This window comes from Nomascus leucogenys, chromosome 9, assembly GCF_006542625.1.
Source record: "Nomascus leucogenys isolate Asia chromosome 9, Asia_NLE_v1, whole genome shotgun sequence".
Taxonomy (NCBI): Eukaryota; Metazoa; Chordata; class Mammalia; order Primates; family Hylobatidae; genus Nomascus; species Nomascus leucogenys.
The window spans coordinates 11,005,234-11,029,434 of record NC_044389.1 but is presented as its reverse complement, the minus strand read 5'-3'; the positions used below and the strand labels follow the sequence as shown (position 1 = coordinate 11,029,434).

At 43.7% G+C, this 24,201-nt stretch overlaps 1 protein-coding gene and 1 pseudogene across 1 annotated transcript in view; one reads left to right on the top strand and one right to left on the bottom strand.

The window, feature by feature from the left end:
- The window catches only part of FLT3 (fms related tyrosine kinase 3), a 99,037-nt gene extending 83,237 nt beyond the window's left edge, over positions 1 to 15,800 (bottom strand). The window contains exon 1 of the mRNA XM_030818590.1: positions 15,544 to 15,800. Coding sequence (XP_030674450.1) covers positions 15,544 to 15,586 — 43 coding nt within the window. The 5' untranslated portion in view covers positions 15,587 to 15,800. The remainder of the gene's footprint in view (positions 1 to 15,543) is intronic.
- A 7,206-nt stretch (positions 15,801 to 23,006) lies between these two features.
- Positions 23,007 to 23,509, top strand: LOC100594040 (annotated as a pseudogene).
- Positions 23,510 to 24,201: the final 692 nt, after the last annotated feature.

The following is a 24,201-nucleotide window of genomic DNA, read 5'->3' as shown; positions in this document are numbered from 1 at the left end:
GAATCTTTTAAAATTTACGGCCGGGCACGGTGGCTCACGCCTGTAATCCCAGCACTTTGGGAGGCCGAGGCAGGCGGATCATGAGGTCAGGAGATCGAAACCATCCTGGCTAACATGGTGAAACCCCGTCTCTACTAAAAATACAAAAAATTAGCCTGGTGTGGTGGCGGGCGCCTGTAGTACTGCTACTCGGGAGGCTGAGGCAGGAGAATGGCGTGAACCCAGGAGGCGGAGCTTGCAATGAGCCAAGATTGCGCCACTGCACTCCAGCCTGGGCGACAGAGCGAGACTCTCTCTAAAAAAAAAAAAAAATTTACTGACACTTGTTTCATGGTCCAGAATATGCTCTACCTTGGTAAGTGTGCACTTGAAAAGATGTGCAAGTCAGGGCAGTGGCTCACGCCTGTGACACCTCACTTTGGGAGGCCGACGCGAGCGGATCACCTGAGATCAGGAGTTCGAGACCAGCCTGGCCAACATGGTGAAACCCTGTTTCTACTAAAAATACAAAAAATTAGCTGGGTGTGGTGGCGCACGCCTATAGTCCCAGCTACTCGGGAGGCTGAGGCAGGAGAACCAGTTGACCCTGGGAGGCAGAGGTTGTAGTCAGCCAAGATTGTGCCACTGCACTCCAGCCTGGGCGACAGATGGAGACTCCATCTCAAAAAAAAAAGAAAGAAAAGAAAAAAGATGTGCATTTGACTATTGTGACTATTGTTAGGTGGAATGTTCCATAAATGTGATGTGGTCAAGTTGCTTGAAATTGCTGTTCAAGTCTTCTATATCCTACTTATTTATTTGTCCTTGTTCTATCAATTATTGAAGGAGAAGGAGTGTCGTACACTTTGAATATAACTGTGTATTTGTTTATTTCTCCTTGCAGTTCAATCAGATTTTGCCCCATGTATTTTCAAGTTCAGTTATTAGGTGCATACATTTAGGATTGTTATGTCCTTTTGATGAATCAAGCCTTACAACATTATGAAATGGCTTTCTTTGTTTCTAGCAATATTCTTTTCTCTGAAATGTACTTAGTCCAATATTATTATTACCTCTCTGGCTCTCTTTTGATTAGTGTTAGAATGGGATTTTTTTTCCCCATCCATTTACTTTTAACCTATTTGTGTCTTCATATTCAGGACTAGGGCTGGGCTTGGTGGCTCACACCCGTAATCCCAGCACCTCGGGAGGCCAATGTGGGCAGATCACTTGAGTCCAGGAGTTTGAGACCAGTCTGGGTAACATGACAAGACCCCTTCTTTAAATAAAAAATTACATTAAAAAAATGTCCAGGACTGATTTCATTTATGGTGCATATAATTGGGTCTTACTTTTCTTTAGCCAAATATGAAACTTCTGCCTTTTAATTATGATATTTAGATCATTTTAATTTACAGAAAGTATTAACATGATTAGATTTAAATCTACTATATTGTTCTTTGTTTTCCTTTGTCTCTTCTGTTTTTTATTCCCTTCTCTTTTTTCTGCCTCCTTTGGGAATAGCTGAGCTTTTCAGAAAAATGATTCCACTTTATTTCCTTTTGTGGATTATTAGCTATAATGCTTTGTTTTGTTTTAGTAGTCGATTTAAGGTTCATAGTATTACATGTTTACCATATCACAGTCTACCTTTAGGTGATGTTACATTACTTCATATCTAACACTAGAACCTTACACTGGCATATTTCCGTTTCATTTCTTTAAGGCTTTGTGGTATTGCTGACATACACTGTACTTCTACAGAAGCTGTAAACCCCACAAGATGTTATTATTATTACTGCTTTAAACAGTGAATTGTCTTTTAAAGAGATTGAAACAATAAGAAAAAAAGGCTATACTTACTCAAATAGTCTCCATTCCCACTATTTTGTATTCCTTTGTGTAAATCCAGATTTTCATTTTGTATTATTTTTCCTTCTGTCTGAAGAACTCGTGTGTGTGTGTGTGTGTGTTTGAGACGGAGTTGGCTCTGTCACTCACACTGGAGTGCAGTGGTGAAATCTCTGCTCACTTCAACCTCCGCCTCTCAGGTTCAAGCAATACTTCTGCCTCAGCCTCCCGAGTAGCTGGAATTACAAACTTGCACAATCAAACCCAGCTAATTTTTGTATTTTTAGTAGAGACGGGGTTCCACCATGCTGGCCAGGCTGGTCTTGAACTTCTGACCTCAAGGGATCCGCCCACCTTGGCCTCCCAAAGTGCTGGGATTACAGGCATGAACCACCATGCCCAGTTGTCTGAAGAACTTTCTTTAACAGTTCCTATTGTGCCAGTCTGGTAGTGATTGTTTCTTTCAGTTTTTGTACATCTGAAAAACTATTTGTTTCTCTTCATTTTTGAAAGTGTTTTATTTTTGGATATAGAACTACACATTTATATTATTAGTTTTGTTCTGTTGTCCAGGATGAAGTGCAGTGGCATGATCATAGCTCACTGCAGTCTTGAACTCCTGGGCTCTAGCAACCCTCCCACCTCAGCCTCTGAAGTAGCTTTGACTACAAGGACACACCATCATACCTGGCTAATTCTTTTATTTTTCATAGAGACAGTGGATTGCTACGTTGCCCAGGCTGGTCTTGAACTCCTTGCTTCAAGCAATCTTCCTGCCTCAGCCTCCCAAAGCGTCCTTCAGTCCTTTAAAGATGTTGCAATGTTTCTTCACTGTCAGTTCATGACAAGAAGTCTGCCAAATGAATGTATCTTTTTTTCTCTGGATGCTTTTAAGATTTTCTCTTAGTCTCTGGCTTTAACCAATTTGATAATAATGAGCCTTTTGTAGTTGTCATGAGTCATGTGCTTGAGTTTCACTGGGCTTCTTGAACCCATAGGTTTATCATTTTTATCCGATTTTGAAAATTTTCCTCCATTATTTTTGAAATACCTTTACTGTCATCTTCCTTTCCCCCATTCTCTCCTTTAGGGACTCTAATTACATGTATATCTGACCACCTGAAGTTCTGTACCTCCCTAATTCTCTGTTCATGTTATTTGGTCTTTTTTGCACTGTTCGTGTTGGATAGTTTCTGTTGCTATGCCTCCAAGTCCACTAATCTTTTCTCCTACAATGTTTAATCTGGTAGTAATCCTCTCCAGTGTAACTGAGTTTTCATCCTTAGAAGTTCAATTTGAGTAATTTGTTATATTTACTATGTCTCCTCTTAACATGTACAATCTTTCCTCATTCAGAAAGATATGGAATATTGTTATAATAACCGTTTTAATTTTCTTGCCCACTAATTCCACATTTGATGTCATTTCTGGGTCCCTTTTGGGTGACTGATTTTTCTCCTTAAGTTAAATATTTCTTGTTCCTTGTTTGTCTAGTAAATTTATAACTGAGTGTCAGACATTGTGAATTTTACCTGGTGCCGGATGTTTTTGTCTTCTGTTAAATATTCTTGAACTGTTTTCTGGGATGCAATTAAATTTATGGTGAGCACTTTGTTCTTTCATGTCTTGCATTTAAGCTGGGTTAGGTGGGATCAGAGCAGTGTTCAGTCTAGAGTTAATTTTTTTCCACTAGTGGACTTCACCAAAATGAAAAACTTTTGCTCCTCAGAAAACATTCTTTTTTTTTTTTTTTTGAGATGGAGTCTCACTCTGTTGCCCAGGCTAGAGTGCAGTGGCACAATCTCAGCTCACTGCAACCTCCACCTCCCAGGTTCAGGCGATTCTCACACCTCAGCCTCCCGAGTACCTGGAATTACAGGTGCACACCACCATGCCTGGCTAATTTTTGTATTTTTAGTAGAGATGGGGTTTTGCCATGTTGGCCAGGCTAGTCTTGAACTCCTGACCTCAGATGATCCACCTGCCTCAGCCTCTCAAAGTGCTGGGATTACAGGTGTGAGCCATTAGAAAATCTTTTTTTTGTTTTTGAGACAGAATCTCACACTGTCGCCTGGGCTGGAGTGCAATGGCACGATCTTGGCTCACTGCAACCTCCGCCCCCTGGGTTCAAGCGATTCTCCTGCCTCAGCCTCCCAAGTAGCTGGGATTACAGGCGCCCACCACCACGCCCAGCTAATTTTTTTTGTTTTTCAGTAGAGACGGAGTTTCACTATGTTGGCCAGGCTGGTCTCAAACTCCTGACCTGATGATCCGCCTGCCTCCACCTCCCAAAGTGCTGGGATTACAGGCGCGAGCCAGCACTCCCAGCCCAGAAAACATTCTTAAAAAATGAAGACAAGCCACAGACCGGAGAAAATATTTTGATGATATACGTGTGAAAAAGGACTTGTATCCATAATACGCAGAGAACCCTTAAAACCCAATAATAATAAAAGAAACACTCCAATTTTAAAAATGGGCAAAAGATTTCTGGAGACACTTCACCAAACAAAATATAGGATGACAATTAAACACATGAAAAGATGCTTAACATCATTAGTCATTAGGGAAATGCAAATTTAAGCCACAGTACACATTGCTACACCACTATTAGAATGGTTAAAAACCCAAACCAAAAAACTGACAATACTACATGCTGACGATGACCTTGAGAAAATGCAATTCTCACACATTGTTGGGGAAAATGACAAATGGTACAATCACTTTGAAAAACAGTTTGGCAGTTTCTCATGAGGTTAAACATTCACTTAGCATCCAGTGCAGCAATACAATACCACTCTGAGGTATTTACCCAAAAGAAATGAAAACCTATGCTTACACAAAAACCTGTATTCAAATATTTATAGCTGTTTTACTCATCATTGCCAAAAACTGGAAGCAAACAAATGACCAGTTGCTGGTTAATGGATAAACAAACTGAGGCCTATCCATGCAATAGGATACTACTCAGCACCAGAAAGAAAAAATTACTAATATACGTAACAATCATCTGATCAGATAAATCTGATAATTCTGCTATGTGAAATAAACACACTCAAAGGCTACATATCATAAGATTCCACTTACATGACACCCTATAAAGGGAATGAAAACAGGAAAGAGGGTACTGGTTGTGAGGGGCTTGGGGTAGGGATCAGGGTTGACTACAAAAGGGCATGAGGGAACTTTTTTTTTTTTTTTTGAGACGGTCTTGCTGTGTTGCCCAGGCTGGAGTACAGTGGCGTGATCTTGGCTCATTGCAACCTCCGCCTCCCGGGTTCAAGCAATTCTCCTGCCTCAGCCTCCTGAGTAACTGGGATTAAAGGCGCCTGCCACCATGCCTGGCTAAGTTTTATCTATATATTTTTTTTAGTAGAGATGAGGTTTCACCATGTTGGCCAGGCTGGTCTCAAACTCCTGACTTCAAATGATCTGCCCGTCTCAGCCTCCCCAAATGCTGAGATTACAGACGTGAGCTACTGCGCCCTGCCATGAGGGAACTTTTTTTTTTTTTTTTTAGATGGAGTCTCTCTCTGTCACCCAGGCTGAAGTGTGGTGGCACAATCTCAGCTCACTGCAACCTCTGCCTCCCAGGTTCAAATGATTATCCTGCCTCAGCCTCCTAAGTAGCTGGGATTACAGGTGCGCACCACCATGCCCAATTTTTTGTATTTTTAGTAGAGACAGGGTTTCACCATGATGGCCAAGCTGGTCTTGAACTCCTGACCTCATGATCCACCTGCCTTAGCCACCCAAAGTGCTGGATTACAGGCGCGAGCCACTGCGCACCACCATGAGGGAACTTTTAAGGGGAATGGAAATGTCTGTATCTTGATAGTGGTGGCAGTTCCATGACTGTATTTGTTTCTTAAACTCATAGAACTGCATACTAAAGAGGATGAAATTTACTGTATGAAAATTGCACCCCAATAAACCTGACTTTTTAAAAAGCTGGCCAGGCGTAGTGGCTCACATTTGTAATCCCAGCACTTTGGAAGGCCGAGGCAGGAGGATCACTTGAGCTCAGGAGTTCGAGACCAGCCTGGCCAACATGGCAAAGCCCCATCTCTACCAAAAATACAAAAATTAGCCTAGTGTGGTGGTGTACACCTGTGGTCTCAACTACTCAGGAGGCTGAGGTGGGAGGATCACTGAAGTCCGCAAAGTGAAGCCTGCAGTGAGCCAAGATCATGCCACTGCACTCCAGCCTGGGTGACAGAGTGAGACCTGTCCGCCCCCGCACCCCCCAAAAAAAACAAAGCCAAAGGAAATTTGCCACCATCAATATTAAGGTTCTTTCCAAAAATTCATTCTAAAACCTTAATGGAAATTCCCAGAATCCAGTTCCAAACACATTATGAGCAGTGAGGACAACTTTGGAATTGAAAAAGAGCTCTCAAAGTGGTACACTTTGAAGGGACAGTACTGGGACAGGGGTGGGGGTAAGTAAAACAAAAGTTGACATTAATCTAAAACTTTAAAGAGTTGTGGCTTTATTTTACACATTATGAAACAAACCAGAAGATGTCAAGACACTTCATTTTCAAGCTGTCTTCTGTGAGGCAAAGAGTTGGAGACCAGAGTTCCAAGTCCCTCTTCTGAAAGTTATCAGCTTTGAAAACTGAATTTGAGCAACTCATTTATCCTCTTTGGACCCCATTTTCTTCCTGTGGTAAATGAGGGCAGTAGACTGGGTAACTCTAAGGTTTCATTCTCTGGACTCATTCAATGTTCTTTCTCTATAAATTCTCGTAATTTTAACTACTGTCTATATGCTGGTGAGGCTGGGTGCAGTGGCTCATGCCTTAATCTCAGCACTTTGGGAAGCCAAGGTGGGAGGATCGCTTGAACTCAGGCATTCAAGACCAGCCTGGGTAACACAGCAAGACCTCATCTCTAGAAAAATAAAAAATAGGCCCGGCGTGGTGGCTCACGCCTGTAATCCCAGCACTTTGGGAGGCCGAGGCAGGTGGATCGCTTGACGTCAGGAATTCGAAACCAGCCTGGCCAACATGGTGAAACCCCGTCTTTACTAAAACTACAAAAATTAGCCAGGCGTGGTGGACAGTGCCTGTAGTCCCTGCTACTCGGGAGGCTGAGGCAGAAGAATCACTTGAACCCGGGAGGCAGAGGTTGCACTGAGCCAAGATCGCGCCATTGCACTCCAGCCTGGGCGACAGAGCGAGACTCCATCTCAAAAAATAAAAATAAAATAAAAAAGAATATATCTGCTCACAAGTTCCTAATTCATACCTTCTGTGTCTTTAACTATATATCTGGGTAGCTCCCCCCAGGAACCTTAAACTCAAATGGAAATTTAACTCACCTTTCTCCTCCCTAAGCCCCACCTTTTCCTATCTCCCTCTCTCCCCCAATCCTCCTCAGTAGCAAAACCTCCAGTGTCACAGGATCCAGAAACCCAGAAGCCATTTTTGACTCCTCCGTCTCCCTCATTTCCCATTACCCAGACAATTGCCAGCCCTTTCATTTTGACTTTTTTTTTAGATAGGGTCTTGCTCTACCACCCAGGCTGGAGTGCGGTGGCAGGATCATAGCTCACTGCAGCCTCAATCTCCTGGGCTCAAGCGATCCTCCTGCCTCAGCCTCCAGAGTGGCTGGGCTTACAGGTGCACACCACCATGCTCGGCTAACATTTTGACTACTTGATAATTCTCAAAGCAATTCTCAGCTCCACATCTCTATCACTATTGCCCTAATTCAAGCCTCGTTGTCATCTCTGGCCTGGACTACTGACAACAACTTCCCTGCCATAGTCCTGTTGGCCCCATATTCATCCTCCACACAGACACCAGAATTGTCTTTCTAAAATACATATCAGAGCATGTCACACCTCTGCTTAAAGCCCTCCAGAACCAACAGCAATGATTACCCTTTCTTGAGTCACAGACCCCTTTGAAAATCTGAAGGTAGCAATTAACTCACTTTCCAAAAAAAAAAAGCAGGCTCACACACACATACACACACAGAGGGAAGATATAACAAACCCCCTGAAATCCATCCAGAGACTACTTTTTTTTTTTTTTTTTGAGACAGGGTCTCACTCTGTCACCCAGGCTGGAGTGCAGTGGTGTGATCTCAGCTCGCTGCAACCTCCACATCCCAGACTCAAGCAATTCTCTTGCCTCAGCCTCCCTAGTAGCTGGGACTACAGACACGTGCCAACACATCTGGCTAACTTTTTTTGTATTTTTTGTAGAAATGGGGTTTTGCCATGTTGCACAGGCTGGCCTCAAACTCCTGGGCTCAACTGATTACTCGCCTTGGCCTCCCAAAGTGCTGGGATAACAGGTGTGAGCCACCACACCTGGCCTTTTTTTTCTTAATTAGAGATGGGATCTTGCTATGTTGGCCAGGCTGGACTTGAACTCTTGGGCTCAAGCGAGCCTCCCATGTAGCTGGGACTATAGGCATGGACCCCCACGTCAGACCAACCATCCAGAGACTCTTGGTCTACATGATAAAGTCCAACCACTTAACCCATCACCAAAGTATCCCTTATACATTACACCTTATGCTCAGGCAACCCTGAATTTTCTTTTTTCAAAACCTATTCATTAGAAATCTTCAAATAATTTGCTGAATTACAACTTTATAAATGATAGTTACTCTAATCCTGGTGACCTTATACATTGTGTCACAACAACTCGGAATGAAATCATAGTTTTCCATCTGTGGAAAACTCCATTTGCTGTCCTATTTACCTGGAACATCCTCACCCTCTTCTTTCTCTGACAAGTCTTACTTCTCTTCCAGTTTGACTCTGGCATCACCTTCTCTTGGAAGCTTTGCTTTACCTTCTCAGTCTGGGTTAGAGGTTCAGCCACTGTGCGTATTTCCAAAACTCCACTGCAATTTTCTTTCTATATGTCTGACCTTCTCCCACTGACACCCCTAACATTATACTTTGAGGGCAGGAAACAGTACTGTGTAGCATTTAACACAGGTCCTAGACATAGATGGCGCTCAAAAACATCTATGGAAGGAGGAAGGGTGGGAAAGAGTGTGGGAATTAAAGAAGAAGGGAGGGAGGGAGAGAAGGAGGCAAATCTTGTGACTCCAAATCCTAATGTCTTCAGACTTCATATATTTTTCTTTCTGCAAAACACGTGCCTAACAAGGAGTGCAGCTGTGCTTTACAAGTATTATCTGATGAAGGAGTAAGATACTGCTTATCTCCTTTTTACAAATGAGGAACTTAAGTGCAGAGACATTCTCTGCCACAGAAAACAGCACGTTTCCTAAATGTGTTTTTAGTCCTAATATATCTATGGGCATTACCTCCAAGAACATAATATCAAACATTAGGAAAATCATAACTCAAATAACAAAATATTCGAAGACTGAATTCAGTGACTATCTTATACACTGTCTTATACACTAAAGCCTGCTTTAGCATAGACTGTAAATAATTCTATGGAAGATTCTTGGCTACTAGTTGACCTTATAATGACAGTAGTAAAAAATATATATATTTTTACTGTTTAACCTAAAAAAAAAATGGTTCCTCTTTTAGGATCTTTTGCAATTTCTGTGGCCACAAAAGAACACTGTGTGCACTTTATATATTTTTTCCTTTCTTTTTTCTTTTTTTAGAGATAGCATCTTGCTCTGTCACCCAGGTTAGAGTACAGTGGCATGGTCGTAGCTCACTGCAGCCTCAAACTCCTGGGCTCAAGCTATCCTCTTATCTCAGCCTCCTGAGTAGGTGAGGCTACAGGCATGTGCCTCTATGCTGAGTTAATTTTTAAAATTTTTTGTAGAGACTGGGTCTCGCTGTGTTGCCCAGGCTGGTCTTGAACTCCTGGGCTCCAGTGATCCTCCCACCTAGGCCTCCCAAAGTGCTGGGGATACAGGTGTGAACCACTGCACTCTGCCTACTTTTATATTATTTTAAAATTTCCTTCACATGCGTTGGTACTCATAGAACAGAATTGCATGAGTCAAATTAGTGACCAGTAGTGACTTCTACAAAAGCTTTCATTACTTCAAAACCACTGATAATGCAGCCATAGAAAGTATCAACCAAGAATAACTAAATCACTTAGGTATAAAACTCACAGATTCCCCAAAGACAGAAAAATCTTCGACCCTATAACTATGACTACCTGAGAAGTGGATACAGCTTTTCTGGAAGTCATAGAAAAACATCTTAAGATCACAAAGTCTCCTGATAAAAACCAAAAAGCTTGCAGGTGAGCAGTCTGGGTATATAAGAAAAAACAAAAAACCAAAAAGCTCTACTCAGACAAACCACCTACTGTGAAGTTCACAAGAATTTGCTATTTCAGAGGGAATAAAGGATACAGCACAGTGGCAAGACCAAGCTAAGCCAATTTCCAGCCCTTCAGTTTCCCCTCTGTTTTGTTTTTTTTGTTGTTGTTGTTGTTGCTTTTTTTTTTTTTTGAGAAGGAGTCTCTCTCTGTCTCCAGGCTGGAATGCAGTGGCATGATCTCGGCTCACTGCAACCTCCACCTCCCAGGTTCAAGTGATTCTCCTGCCTCAGCCTCCTGAGTAGCTGGGACTACAGGCGTGTGCCACCACACCCAGCTAATTTTTGTATTTTTAGTAGAGACAGGGTTTTATCATGTTGTCCAGGATGGTCTCGATCTCTTGACCTCGTGATCCGCCCACCTTGGCCTCCCAAAGTGCTGGGATTACAGACATGAGCCACCTTGCCCGGCCCCCTCTCCAAATTCTTATTCCTATTATCTACAAGAGCCCTTTCAAAGTTAAGAAAAATGATAAAATACAATACTCTTGAGATTATTTGCTTTTTGTCAAATCAAAATCTTTGCCCAAAGATTAAGGCAATGTCTGATAGGTATGTGGGGAGGCAGCAAGATTGTAATCTTGAACTTGAATGATAGGGGTTAGTTACTGTCACCCTGCCTGCCGAGTGTCATGCAAGGATGAGATGAGAGGAACATAAAGAACCGTGGATATGTTGCTGAAGCCGAGGCATTTTGTGGCTTCTCAAATGAGCAGGAATACCCTCCCGGAGTAAAATGTAGTCAATACCTTTGCTTAAAGAATGATTTGGAAAAGTGCTTCTTCCCAAGACCTAAAAGATGACCATATTTAGCTTTGGAATAGTTTGTTCCTTTTACTTTAAATGGAAGAGCATTTTCTTTCCCATAAGCATTAAATACAGTACTATATCTCCATTTTTAAATAGTTTTAGGCTGGGCACACTGGCTTACATGTGTAATCCCAGCACTTTGGGAGGCTGAGGCAGGAGGATTGCTTGAGCTCAGGAGTTCAAGACCAGCCTAGGCAACACAGTGAAACCCCATCTCTACAAAAAATACAAAATTAGCTGGGTGTCATGGTGCATGCCTGTAGTCCCACAACTCAGGAGGTTGAGGTGGGAGGCTTGCTTGAGCGGGTAAGGCAGAGGTTGCAGTGAGCCGAGACCGTACCACTGCACTCCAGTCTGGGTGATAGGGCCAGGTCTTGTCTCAAAAAAAAATTTAAAAACTAGTTTTAGGGGGTAAAAAACTGGGATCCCTTTTCTGACCTGGCTAAAGCTTCCTTCATTGACGCATGCAATTTTTTTTTTTTTTTTTTTTTTTGAGATGGAGTCACACTCTGTCACCCAGGGTATAGTGCAATGGTGCAATCTTGGCTTACTGCAACCTCTGCCTCCCGGGCTCAAGCGATTCTCCTGCTTCAGCCTCCCAAGTAGCTGGGATTACAGGCGTCCGCCACCATGCCTGGCTAATTTTTGTATCTTTAGTAGAAACAGGGTTTCACCATGTTGGCCAGGCTGGTCTCAAACTCCTCAAGTGATCTGCCTGCCTCAGCCTCCCAAAGTGCTGGGATTACAGGCGTGAGCCATTGCGCTCAGCCAGACTCATGCAATTTTTAATGTATATTTAGTAATCATAATAACTGTGTTGGAAGGTTTAACTAAAAGAAACCATACTGAAATACTTTTCCTGGGGAAAGGCAATGACCACGCATTTCTTAAAAAAATAAAATTGGTTATTTATACACAAGTTCCCCTACCTCCATCTCTTTAATCTTTGTACTGCTTGCGCCTAGCAAGAAATAGTAGAAATAGGTATTCTGCCAGGCACGGTGGCTCACACCTGTGATCCTAGCACTTTGGGAGGATCACTTGAGCCCAGGAGTTCAAGATTAGCCTGAACAATACAGTGAGATCTCATCCCTACCCAAAAATTTTTCAAAAAATTAACCAGGTGTGGTGGCATGTGCCTGTGGTCCCAGGTACTCAGGAGGCTGAGGTGGGAGGCTCGCTTGAGCCCAGGAGGTTGAAGCTGCAGTGAGCTGTGATCACACCACTGCACTCCAGCCTCAGTGACAAAGGGAGACTGTGAAAGAAAGAAAGAAAGAGAGAGAGAGAGAGGAAGGAAGGAAGGAAGGAAGGAAGGAAGGAAGGAAGGAAAGAGAGAGAGAGGAAGGAAGGAAGGAAGGAAGGAAGGAAGGAAGGAAGGAAGGAAGGAAGGAAAGAAAGAAAGAAAAAGAAAAAAATGGGTATTCAATTAAAGTTTGTTAAATAAAAACAGATTTTTTCTTCCTAATGCATGTTTTCTCTTCATTTTTCTTATCTGAAGTCTTCCCTTGGAATATAAGTAAGCCTTCCTCCTTCACATTTAATATCTCATTGCCTGATTGTTTTTCAGTTTAAACAACAGGAGAATCCAATAACAAATATTTACCAATAGCTAAGAGTTACTGAAAGTGCCTTTTTAGTTATAAAATGTTAATCCATTTTTAATGTAAGGCAAGAAGTTCACAATTAAACCTAAGGGGATAATTTACTATAGATAGACATGAAGTACCTAAAAAGAAATGAATATCCAATCTACACCTATATAATGGCAAAAATTAGAACTAGAGTTTCAGAGTCAGAGGGGACCTTAATGTCAGGTGGGCAGGTCTGGGCTCACATCCAATCCAAACCAAGCTTTGCTGAGTGTCCCTTCCCTCCACTTTCTCCTGAATCATTCCGCCTTGGGCTAGGAGTTTCCAAGAAGGCAAATAAAGTAAGATAAGCAACAAGGGCAAATAATGGCAACTCAAATGTGCAGTTCAAGGCTTTGAATATGAATTTTTTTAACACTAATGAAAAAGGTAGTTCATAGCTCTTAAAATATTGAAATACTTCTCTCTGTCCAGTATCAGCAGATAATGCAGAAAAGCCCATTGGGAACATGTTCCTCTCCTTTAAAGGCCACTTAGAAAGCTCCATCATTATTCACAAATGATGAATAAAAGTCCGGGCATGGCCGGGTGTGGTGGCTCATGCCTGTAATCCCAGCGCTTTGGGAGGTTAGGTGGGTGGATCGCTTGAGGTCAGGAGTTCGAGACCAGCCTGGCCAACATGGTGAAACCTCGTCTCTACTAAAAATACAAAAATTAGCTGGGTGTGGTGGCATGCACCTGTAATCCCAGCTACTCAGGAGGCTGAGGCAGGAGAATCGCTTGAACCTGGGAGGCGGAGGCTGCAGTGAGCTGAGATCACGCCACTGCACTCCAGCGTGGGTGACAGGGAGACTCCATCTCAAAAAAAAAAAAAAAAAAAAAAAAAAAAAAGTAGTGTTTACAATATAAGGGAAATTGGGATCCCATGTTCTAATTCAAGGAATTTAAGGCTATTAAGCATTTTAAAGTTCTCATGTTTAAGCTTCTCACTTTATCCTTCTTTATTCAAGAAAATCCATAATACAAAGTGTTGGCAAAGATGTGAGGAACTGGAACTGCCATACACTGCTAGTGGGAGTGGAAATTGGTATAACCACTGTGGAAAATTGTTTGACAGTATCTACCAAAACTGAACATATCCCTTCCCTATGATCCAGGAATTCTGCTTGTGGGCATAATCCTTTATATATGGTGTTTATGTCCACCATATATAAAACAATGTTCACAGCAGTGCTATGAATAATTACACAAAATTGGAACAACTTCCATGTGCTTCAAGAACAGAATGGATAAAATAAATTATAACATCTATTCATACCACGGAATGGTACCAGCAATTAAAAAAAAAACACTGCTACAGAGAACAAGGTTGAATCTTATTATTATAATGTTGAGTAGAAGAAGCTGGACATAAAAGAGCACACGATGATGGTTTGGTTTACATGAAGTCCAAACATAGTTAAAAGTAATCCATGGCATCAGAAGTCAGAATAGTGGCTACCTGGGGAGGGGGTACTGACAGAGAGGGTGGAGCTAGAATTGCTCTATATCTCAGTCTGATCATGGTTATTTGGGCACATACATATGTGAAAACTAATGAAATTGTACTCTTAAGATTTGTGCATATTTACTGTGTGCCAATTATACTTCATTTAGAAGTATCTGGAGAGAGAGATATAGAAATTTCTGAATTCTTTCCTAAATATAAAAGAATTCAATGCAGCTTAAATATCATTGCAAGTATTGATGCTTATACCTTTAGAAAGCCCATTAAGTTTCTGAAAAATGCACTTACTACTTAATATCATACATAATAGAAAGCTAACATTTTGTATTAATGGGATCTGGAAAACATATTGTACTACACATTTGAAATTACAGATTTACTAACTAGTAAAGATAAATATTTAAGAACTAAAATGTCTTTGTTTTTCCACTCTTTTCCCGATTTCCATTTTTTACTTTTTATATTTCAGAATTATTTGTAACAAAAGCTATTGGATATAATTCCTGCACTTCTATATTGCAAGCATTTTCTGTATTTACTACAGAGACTTCAAATCCTAGCATTTCAGAGCTGAAGGGGACACGGACGGACTCCCTCACTGCACAGATGAGGACGCGGAGGCTGGGGGAGGTGAGTGTCAGTTCCAAGGTTGCAGACCTAGGACAAGGACCGGAGCTCCCGGGGTCCCAGAACTCTGTCGCCTTCAACCCAAATTTGATTCAGTCCTCTCATCTTTCCAAATAGAAAGCTGACGCGAACCGATCGGAAGATTTTTTTTTTTTTCAATAACAACTATGCTACCCAGCAGATTCTTTGGGGACAGTCCTCGGAGTCCTTGAAAACCCCTTTGGGGTTTAATGCCAGGATAATAAGAGACTAGAAGAAAGGGACAGCTAGTATTTCAATATGTAAATCTGTTTGCATAATATTTCCTAGGTAAACTATTCGTTGATCCAACCAAAATTCGGTGGGGCTGGGGGGTATCGTTATTGAGGATGACTCGCTCTAGGGGAGAACGCGGACGCATTTTCCCATCAGAGTTCCCTCCATAAATCAAAACCTCAAAAGAAGAGTTAAAGACGACACCCAGGTGTCTACAGTATCCAAGGGCCGGTCCAGGAGAGGTCCCAGGCCACCTGGCGCCGAGTTCGCGGCCGCAGACTCCCACGGACGGCCCAGCACCCGAGCGCGCGGGCCAAGCTGCCCCAGACCCGGCGCAGCGCCTCGGCGAGGCTGTCTGCGAAGTCCGGGCCGCCACTCGGGACCGCGGCCCGAGCCAGAGGAGAGGCTTCGGAGAAGAGAGAAGAGGACGCGAGGTGGGAAAAGCCGGGGCCGCAGGCAAGTAGTGGGCGAGTCCGGAGGGCGCGAAAGAGGGGAGGGGCGCGGGAGGCAATGGAAGGAGCGAGCGCGGGGAGGAGCGAGGCGGCTGGGCCGGAGGAGGCGCGCGCCCGGGTCCACACTGCGGGGTGGGGGCTGAGGGACCGCGAGGGGCTGCGAGCGGGCGAGCGGGGCCTTACCGAGCAGCGGCAGCCGGCCGCCGCCGCGCGCCAACGCCGGCATGGCCTCCGGAGCCCGGGGTCCCCAGGCCGCGCCGGCCCAGCCCTGCGATGCCGCCTGGAGCGGCGCGCCCCGCGCCTGCAGGTGGCTCTCTTAAGGATGCGCGTCACCGACCGCAAATTCCCTCGGACTGGTGCAAAGTGGAAGGGGGGAGGAACCCTCTCCCCAGAGGCAGGGGCCGAGGCGGGAGCGGAGAGGTTGGGCCGAGCCGAGCAGCCGGTGCCTGGCGCAGCGCTGCAGCCGAGCCCACGTGCCCGCCGCGGTCCGCAGCCCGCGCTCGGCGGCCCCCGGGGCTCCCCGACTGCGGCGGGGAAGATTGGGCGCGGTCCCGCCGGAGAAGTTGCACGGGCTCCGCGGCTCTGCCGCCTTGCTGCCCCTGTGAGTCCCCGAACTCTGTCGTTTGGATCCGGGGCGTGGGGACTGCAGGGAGCCACAAACCACCCTCCTAGCGCGCTGGGATCTTTGAGGCCCTGAGAAAGGCGCTGAATCCGCTCGGCACGCTGGCAACTCCGGCCAGCGCACAGGCGGGCATGGGGTCTCATTCCATTCTTAATTGTGGACTGATTTCCTTTGTCTCTGCCTCCATCTCCTAGGACGCTCAGGACCCAGTCAGCGGCGGGATAAAGAAAAACAGGCAGGGTTTCAATGTCAACCAAGGCAATTAGGGAGGTTAACAAACAGCCCTCAAAACAAAACACACAGAAAATACATCCCAGAGGATGTTGCGAATCATCCGCTCAATAGTTCTTGTTCTTCATCGCATAATTTTTCGAGTTGAAAATTATTATTATTTTCCTTGCAATAAGTTGAGGATTGGAAAGCTCTGGATGCCAATTCTGGTTCTTCCCTTACTTAACTGGCCGTTTGACCTCCACAAACCTGTTTACTCATCGTAAAGGAAAGGGGTGGACCAAATGGTTTATAATGTCTCTCCCAATTCTAGGAATTCCACGCTCTTAATTATTTTAATTATTTTCTAATAAAGCATGAAAATTGACTGTTTACTCTTGGCCAGACAGTTCTTTTCCTTAGATGTTGTCTACAGTACAATAATTCCTTCCCCTAGGGTATGGCAGAAACTTTAGAAGTGTCTACCATGGTGCAGCCACTATGGAAAACACTATAGAGATTTCTCGAAAAATTAAAAAAAATATGGTCCAGCAATTCCATTTCTGGCCATGTAGCCAAAAGAATTGAAAGCAGGGTCTTGAAGAGATGTCTGTACACCCGTGTTCAAAGCAGCATTATTCACAGTAGTCAAAAGGTAGAAGTAACCCATGTCCACAACAGATGAATGATAAACAAAAATGCAGTATATACATACGACTGAGTGTTTTTCAGCTTTAAAGAGGAGGGAAATTCTGATACAGCTAAAATATGGATGAATCTTGACATTATGCTAAGTGAAATAAGCTAGTTCCAAAAAATACAATACTGTATCCCATTACAAATTCATAAAGACAGAAAGTAGAATGGTGGTTACTTAGGGCTGGGGGCAGGGGGAAATGGGGAGCCAGTGTTTAATGGATACAGAGTTTCAGTTTTGCAAGATGAACAGAGTTCTGGAGACTGGTTGCACAACAATGTGAATGTACTTAACGCTTCTAAACTGTACACTTAAAAATGGCTAAGGCCGGGTGCGGTGGCTCATGCCTGTAATCCTAGCACTTTGGGAGGCCGAGGTAGGCAGATCACCTGAGGTCAGCAGTTCGAGACCAGCCTAGCCAACATGGTGAAACCCCATCTCTACAAAAATGCAATAATTAGCCAGGCGTAGTGGCGCATGCCTGTAATCCCAGCTACCTGGGAGGTTGAGGCAGGAGAATCGCTAGAACCCGGGAGGCAGAGGCTGCAGTGAGCTGAGATCACACCACTGCACTCCAGCCTGGGTGACAGAGTGAGACTCTGTCTCAAAAACAAAAACAAAAAAGTTAAGATGGTAAATTTTATGTATGTGTATTTTACCTCAATTTTAAGGTTTTTAAGTTTTTGTGTAGCTGCTGAGGGTTTAAAAAATTTTTAAAAGAGTGTTGTGTCTACCTTAGGTCAGAAACAGAAGTGAAGGAAGATGGCCTGAAATAAGTGAAACATGAGGAGATAAAGCAGTGAAACAGGCTGGTTATGGGGAGAAAAGCGAGCGTCCAATGGCCAAGACCTAACACACTACCTTGCATTTAAAGCTCGATTACTGTCTTAAAGGAAACTGATTGGCTGGGTGCTGTGGGTCATGCCTGTAATCCCAGCACTTTGGGAGGCCAAAGCGGGTGGATCATTTGAGGTCAGGAGTTGGAGACCAGCCTGACCAACATGGTGAAACCCCATCTCTACTAAAAATACAAAAATTAGCTGGGCATGGTGGCACTGTAGTCCCAGCTACTCAGGAGGCTGAGGCAGGGGAATTGCTTGAACCCAGGAAGCAGATGTTGCAGTGAACTGAGATCATGCCACTGCACTCCAGCCTGGGCAACAGAGCAAGACTTGGTCTTGGCCGGGCGTGGTGGCTCACGCCTGTAATCCCAGCACTTTGGGAAGCCAAGGCAGGTGGATCACGAGGTCAGGAGTTCAAGACCAGCCTGGCAAAGATGGTGAAACCCGTCTCTACTAAAAATACAAAAAATTAGCTGGGCATGGTGGCACGCACCTATAATCCCAGCTACTCAGGAGGCTGAGGCAGAGAATTGCTTAAACTAGGGGAGTGGAGGTTGCAGTGAGCCAAGATTGCGCCACTACACTCCAGCCTGGGCGACAGAGGGAGACTCCATCTCAAAAAATAAATAAATAAAATAAAAAACTAAAAAAAAATGAAACTGATTATTACAAATTTGCAGAACATCAGCTTGAGTGCAGCAGTATTCAGGATACAAAATCATAAAGATACTGCTGCTTTGTCTAAGAATCTTGGGCACAAGGCAGACATCTCCATGAAAAGGGGGTTGGTGAGAGAGGAGAAGTTAGGAATGGTTTCTTTTTTTTTGAGACAGTGTCTTGCTCTGTCGCCCAGGCTAGAGCACAGTGGCGCGATCTAGGCTCACTACAACCTCCACCTCCCAGGTTCAAGCGATTCTCCAGCCTCAGCCACCTGAGTAGCTGGGATTATAGGCACCCGCCACTGCGCCCAGCTAATTTTGTATTTTTAGTAGAGACGAGTTTTACCATCTTGGCCAGGCTGGTCTCAAACTCCTGACCTCGTGATCCATCGCCTTGGACTCCCAAAGTGCTGGGATTACAGGTGTGAGTCACCGCGGCCAGCCAGGAATGGTTTCTATGAACACTTGATTTTCCATGGAAATTGGTGGAAAAAATAATTCTAGAAGGAGCAAATCTTATAGACTGAAATATTCTGGAGTATGAGGTATAGGCTAACAGAAGGTGAAGTAATGCCCATGGTTTTTTGAGATGTGCCCAGAGTCATATCTAATATGAGAACTAATTTCTTCCTCACAGCAACACTAAGGAAAGTAGCCTGAAATTATCTAGAGTCCTGGATTACACGTCCAGGTATGCATGCCCAAGTATGAAATTTTGGTGTCAGAGTTCATGATAGGAATTCTGTAATAAAGAAACTCTTAGCCGGGCGCGGTGGCTCACGCCTGTAATCCCAGCACTTTGGGAGGCCGAGGCGGGTGGATCACAAGGTCAGGAGATCGAGAGCATCCTGGCTAACACGGGGAAACCCCGTCTCTACTAAAACTACAAAAAATTAGCCGGGCATGGTGGCGGGCGCCTGTGGTCCCAGCTACTTGGGAGGCTGAGGCAGGAGAATGGCATGAACTCGGGAGGCAGAGCTTGCAGTGAGCCAAGATCGTGCCACTGCACTCCAGCCTGGGCAACAGAGCAAGACTCCGTCTCAAAAAAAAAAAAAAAAGAAAAGAAACTTTTAAAGGGTCAAAAGCAACTAGAAGAAATGAGCTGAAACAGGAGAAATCGGAAAAGAAAAGAGTAAGTTTGTTTCTGGGTTGAATGGAGTGTTTAGTACTAACTCTACAAAAGGATGTATTTTATCTAGATTCTTAGCACTGTGATGCTTAGCCATCAGTAAGTGGTCATCTGTCTTACCAGCATCTTGATACCATGTTTCCACCCCTTAAGTCACACAAATATCTCCTCTCCCTTTCCTCTCTCTCTCCAAAAATTGTGACATAGTTTCGTAGCAGCTCACAGGTGAAATATGTATGTCATTTTTAACATACAAAGCCTTATGTTTTCCTGAAAATCAGGGACAAACAAAAGGAATATTTGAATAAGGTTCAGGTGAATTCAGTTGAGATATCAACTTTATAGTATAATTTTACACATCTTTTATTAATAGGGGCTTCAAACTCACCAATTGGCAAAATCTGACAATACAAAGTGTTGGCAAGAATTCAGAGCAATGGAGAACACCCACACACTGTTGGTGGGCAACCGAATGGGTGTGAGCACTTTGAAAAATAATTTGGCATCTCTTACTAAAGTTGAACATATCCTCCAGCCAGCAGTTCCACCCCAGATATAAACCTCAAAGAAACACACATATGTGCCAAGAGACATGTATAAGAATGTTCATAGCATTGTTTATAATATCAAAAAATTGGGAACAATCTAAATGCCCACCAACAAAAGGATAAATTGCAGTACAGTCATAATAAAATACTTATATATTAAATAACAGGGTAAATGAATGAGCTACAGTTACCTGACACACCATGAATGAATCTCAAAAACATAATGTTGAGGGGGAAAAGCAAGTCATGGAATAATAGACATAAAGGCAGAAGCAAACAATATTCTCCTTAGGAATACATTCATAGGGGTATAAGGAAAGTAAAGGAATAATTATCACAAAAGTCAGGATTGTGGTTACCTCTGTATGGGGTGGGAAGAGGAGGTTTAATTAGAGAAGACAAACTGGGGATTTCTGAGGTGCTAACATACCCTATTGTTGTTTTGTGATAGGGTCTTGCTACATTGCCCAAGCCGGAGTGTAATGGCTATTCACAGGCATGACCATAGCTCACTGCAGCCTTGAACTCCTGGGCTCAAGCCTCTGGGTAGCTGGGACTACAGGTGTGGACCACCATGTCCAACCACACCCTACTGTTTTTTTTAACCTCTGTGGTGGGTGCTGGATGTTCATTTTATTGTTATTCTTTAAACGATGTAATTATTTTTACACACTGCTGTGAGTATGATGTATTTCACAACAAAAGAAAATTAAAGGCCAGGTGTGGTGTCTCATGCCTGTAATCACAGTATTTTGGGAGGCCGAGGCGGGCAGATCACAGGTCAGGAGTTCGAGACCAGCCTGGCCAACATGGTGAAACCCTGTCTCTACTAAAAGTACAAAAATTAGCCGGGCACAGTGGCATGCACTTGTAATCCCAGCTACTTGGGAGGCTGAGGCAGGAGAATCACTTGAACCCAGGAGGCGGAGGTTGCAGTGAGCCAAGATAGTGCCATTGCACTCCAGCCTGGGTGACAGAGCAAGACACCATCTCAAAAAAAAAAAAAAAAAAAGGAAAATTAAAGAAGTTTGAGGCCAGTCACAGCGGCTCACACCTATAATACCAGCACTTCGGGAGGTTAAGATAAGAGGATCACTGAGCCTAGGAGTTAGAGACCACCCTGGGCAATAAAGTGAGACCCCACTTCTAGAAAAAAAATTAAAATTAGCCGGGTATGTGGCTTACACCTGTAGTCCCAGCTATCCAGGAGGCTGAGTCAGGAGGATTGTTTGAACCCAGAAAGTCGAGGCTGCAGTGAGCTGCGATTGTGTCACTGCACTTCAGTTTGGGCAACAGAGCAAGATCTTGTCTCTAAAAAATAATAATTAAAAATAAATAAATAAGTTTGACACATTTTCACCTACAAGGTATTCTTATACAAACAAATGATATTTGAATCTGATTAAGATTCCAGGGCCTGGTGGCGCACACCTGAAGATCCCAGATCCAACTACCAATTTATAGGAAATACATGGGATAGTGGAATATGGGACAACACAGGGACACAATTTTAAAATTCCAAAGGCCAGGTGCAGTGGCTCACACCTGTAATCCCAGCACTTTGGGAGGCTGCGGCCGGCAGATCACTTGAGCTCAGGAGTTCAAGACCAGCCTGGCCAACATAGTGAAACCCCGTCTCTACTAAAAATACAAAAATTAGCTGGGCATGGTGGCGGCCACCTGTAATCCCAGCTACTCAGGAGGCTGAGACAGGAGAATCGCTTGAACCCAGAAGGCAGAGGTTGCAGTGAGCCCAGATGGTACCATTGCACTCCAGCCTGGGTGACACAGCAAGACTCCATCTCAAAAAAAATAAATAAATAAATAAAAATAAATAACTAAAATAAAATTCCAGACCCTAGGAAACCTTATAGAACAAATAACTTGGTTTCTTCAACCAAAATTTGTAAGAAAATAAAAAAAGAGATGGAACCTATAAATTAAAAGGAACCTAAGATATATTAAGTACATTACAATATCAAGCAATTGTAATGTGCAATGTAAAGATGTTATTTGGATGCTGATTCAAGTAACCCGAAAAATATACATAAAATAATTGGGAAAACGTGACCACTGGTTTTAATTTTGATATTATTTTATAAAAAATTATATGTGTGTGGGAGGCTGAGGTAGGAGAATGGCTTGAACCCCAGGAGGTGGAGGTTGCAAAAAAAATACTTTTTTTTTTTTTGAGACGGAGTCTCACTCTGTCGCCCAGGCTGGAGTGCAGTGGCGCGATCTGGGCTAACTGCAAGCTCCACCTCCCGGGTTCACTCCATTCTCCTACCTCAGCCTCCTGAGTAGCTAGGACTACAGGCGTCCGCCACCGCGCCCGGCTAATTTTGTTGTATTTTTAGTAGAGACGGGGTTTCATCGTGGTCTCGATCTCCTGACCTCGTGATCCACCCGCCTCGGCCTCCCAAAGTGCTGGGATTACAGGCTTGAGCCACCGCGCCCGGCCAGCATTGCTATATATTTTAAAAATCGTTCCCATCTTTGCAGAGGTACACATGAAATAGTTACAGATAAAATGATGTGAAATGGGAAGGGTGATGGGGAATAGGGAGTCACAGTTAATGGGAACGGGGTTTCTTTTTTTGGGATGATGAAGCTATTCTAAAATTAGATTATGGTGATGGTTGCTCAACTCTGTAAATACACTAAAAACCACTGAATTGTACACTAAATAGGTGAACTATAGACATGTAAACTGGATCTCAGTGAAGCTGTAAAAAATGACATAAAGTCAGAGATTTTCTTCAAAATCATCTGATGTGGAGGGTTTGAGTGGAGGAATCAAAATTAACCATGTGTCACCAGTGGTTGCACCTGAGCCACAGTCATATAAGTTCATTATACTTTTTATTAGACATTTTCTATAATAAAAGGTTTTGAATAAAAAAGATTTGAAGAAAAGGCCGAGCCATCGCGTACCTAGGATGCCGTGTGGAAGCCGAAGCTGCACCTCCCGCATGACCCCTCCAGCCAGCTGGGCCCCTCAGATGAGAGTTGCACCCAGGCCAGCACCAGCCGCTCAGCCACCAGCAGCGGCACCCCCATCTGCAGTTGGCTATCTTGCTGCTGCGCCCCGTCTGATGGCCCACATGGCAACCACTGCAGCTGGCGTGGCTGTGGGCTCTGCCGTGGGGCACACACTGGGTCATGCCATTACTGGGGGGTTTAGTGGAGGAAGTAATGCTGAGTCCACGAGGCCTGACATCACTTACCAGGAGCCTCAGGGAACCCAGCTGGCACAGCAGCAGCAGCTTTGCTTCTATGAGATCAAATAGTTTTTGGAGTGTGCCCAGAACCATGGTGACATCAAGCTCTGTGAGGGTTTCAATGAGGTGCTGAAACAGTGCCAACTTGCAAAATGATTGGCCTAATCAAGAAGTTCAACCTGGAGAAATGGAAAATCAGCTCTATAACCAAGTTAGTTTAGTATAAAAATAGAATCGATAGTGAAGGTATAAAGTGTAACCATCAGTTAAATCTCTCGTGTCGTTCCTAGCTTCCTTGCTTCTGAATTGAAATGGAAGGGGGTGTTCCTACTCTGTAGAATTTGGGGCTGGGCAAATGTTTGTGTGGCCTCCTTAAAAGAGCTGTTATGATTTTATTCTTTGTGAGTTAATTAGAATAAAGTCATTTTCTTCCAAGGGGGAAGAAAAAAAAGATTTGAAGTATTGGACAAGTTAACTTATCCTGAATGTGTGGAAGATGACTACCCTTGCTTAGAACTCATGAGCTGCTCTTTACTGTGTTTTTATTAACCCATCTAAATGGGATGAACAATAACAGGACCCTGGAATCTGTTTCCATTATGCAACTGGTGGCACACAGGTAAACTGCAAAATTCCAACTGCAGAATTTCATAATTGATATTTCTTCCTTTATGTCTAAGATGATTTCAAAATAATCATCTCCTTAGAATTCTTGGCAACAGATAATGTATTAGTTTGCTGGAGCTGCCATAACAAAGTACCACAGACACAGTTCTGGAGGCCAGAAGTCCAAGATCAAGGTGTTGGCAGGGTTGGTTCTAAGGGCTGTCATGGAGAATCTGTTCCAAGCCTTGTACTGGCTTCTGGTGGTTTGCAGGCAATATTTGGTGCTCCTTGGCTTCTGCTACATCAC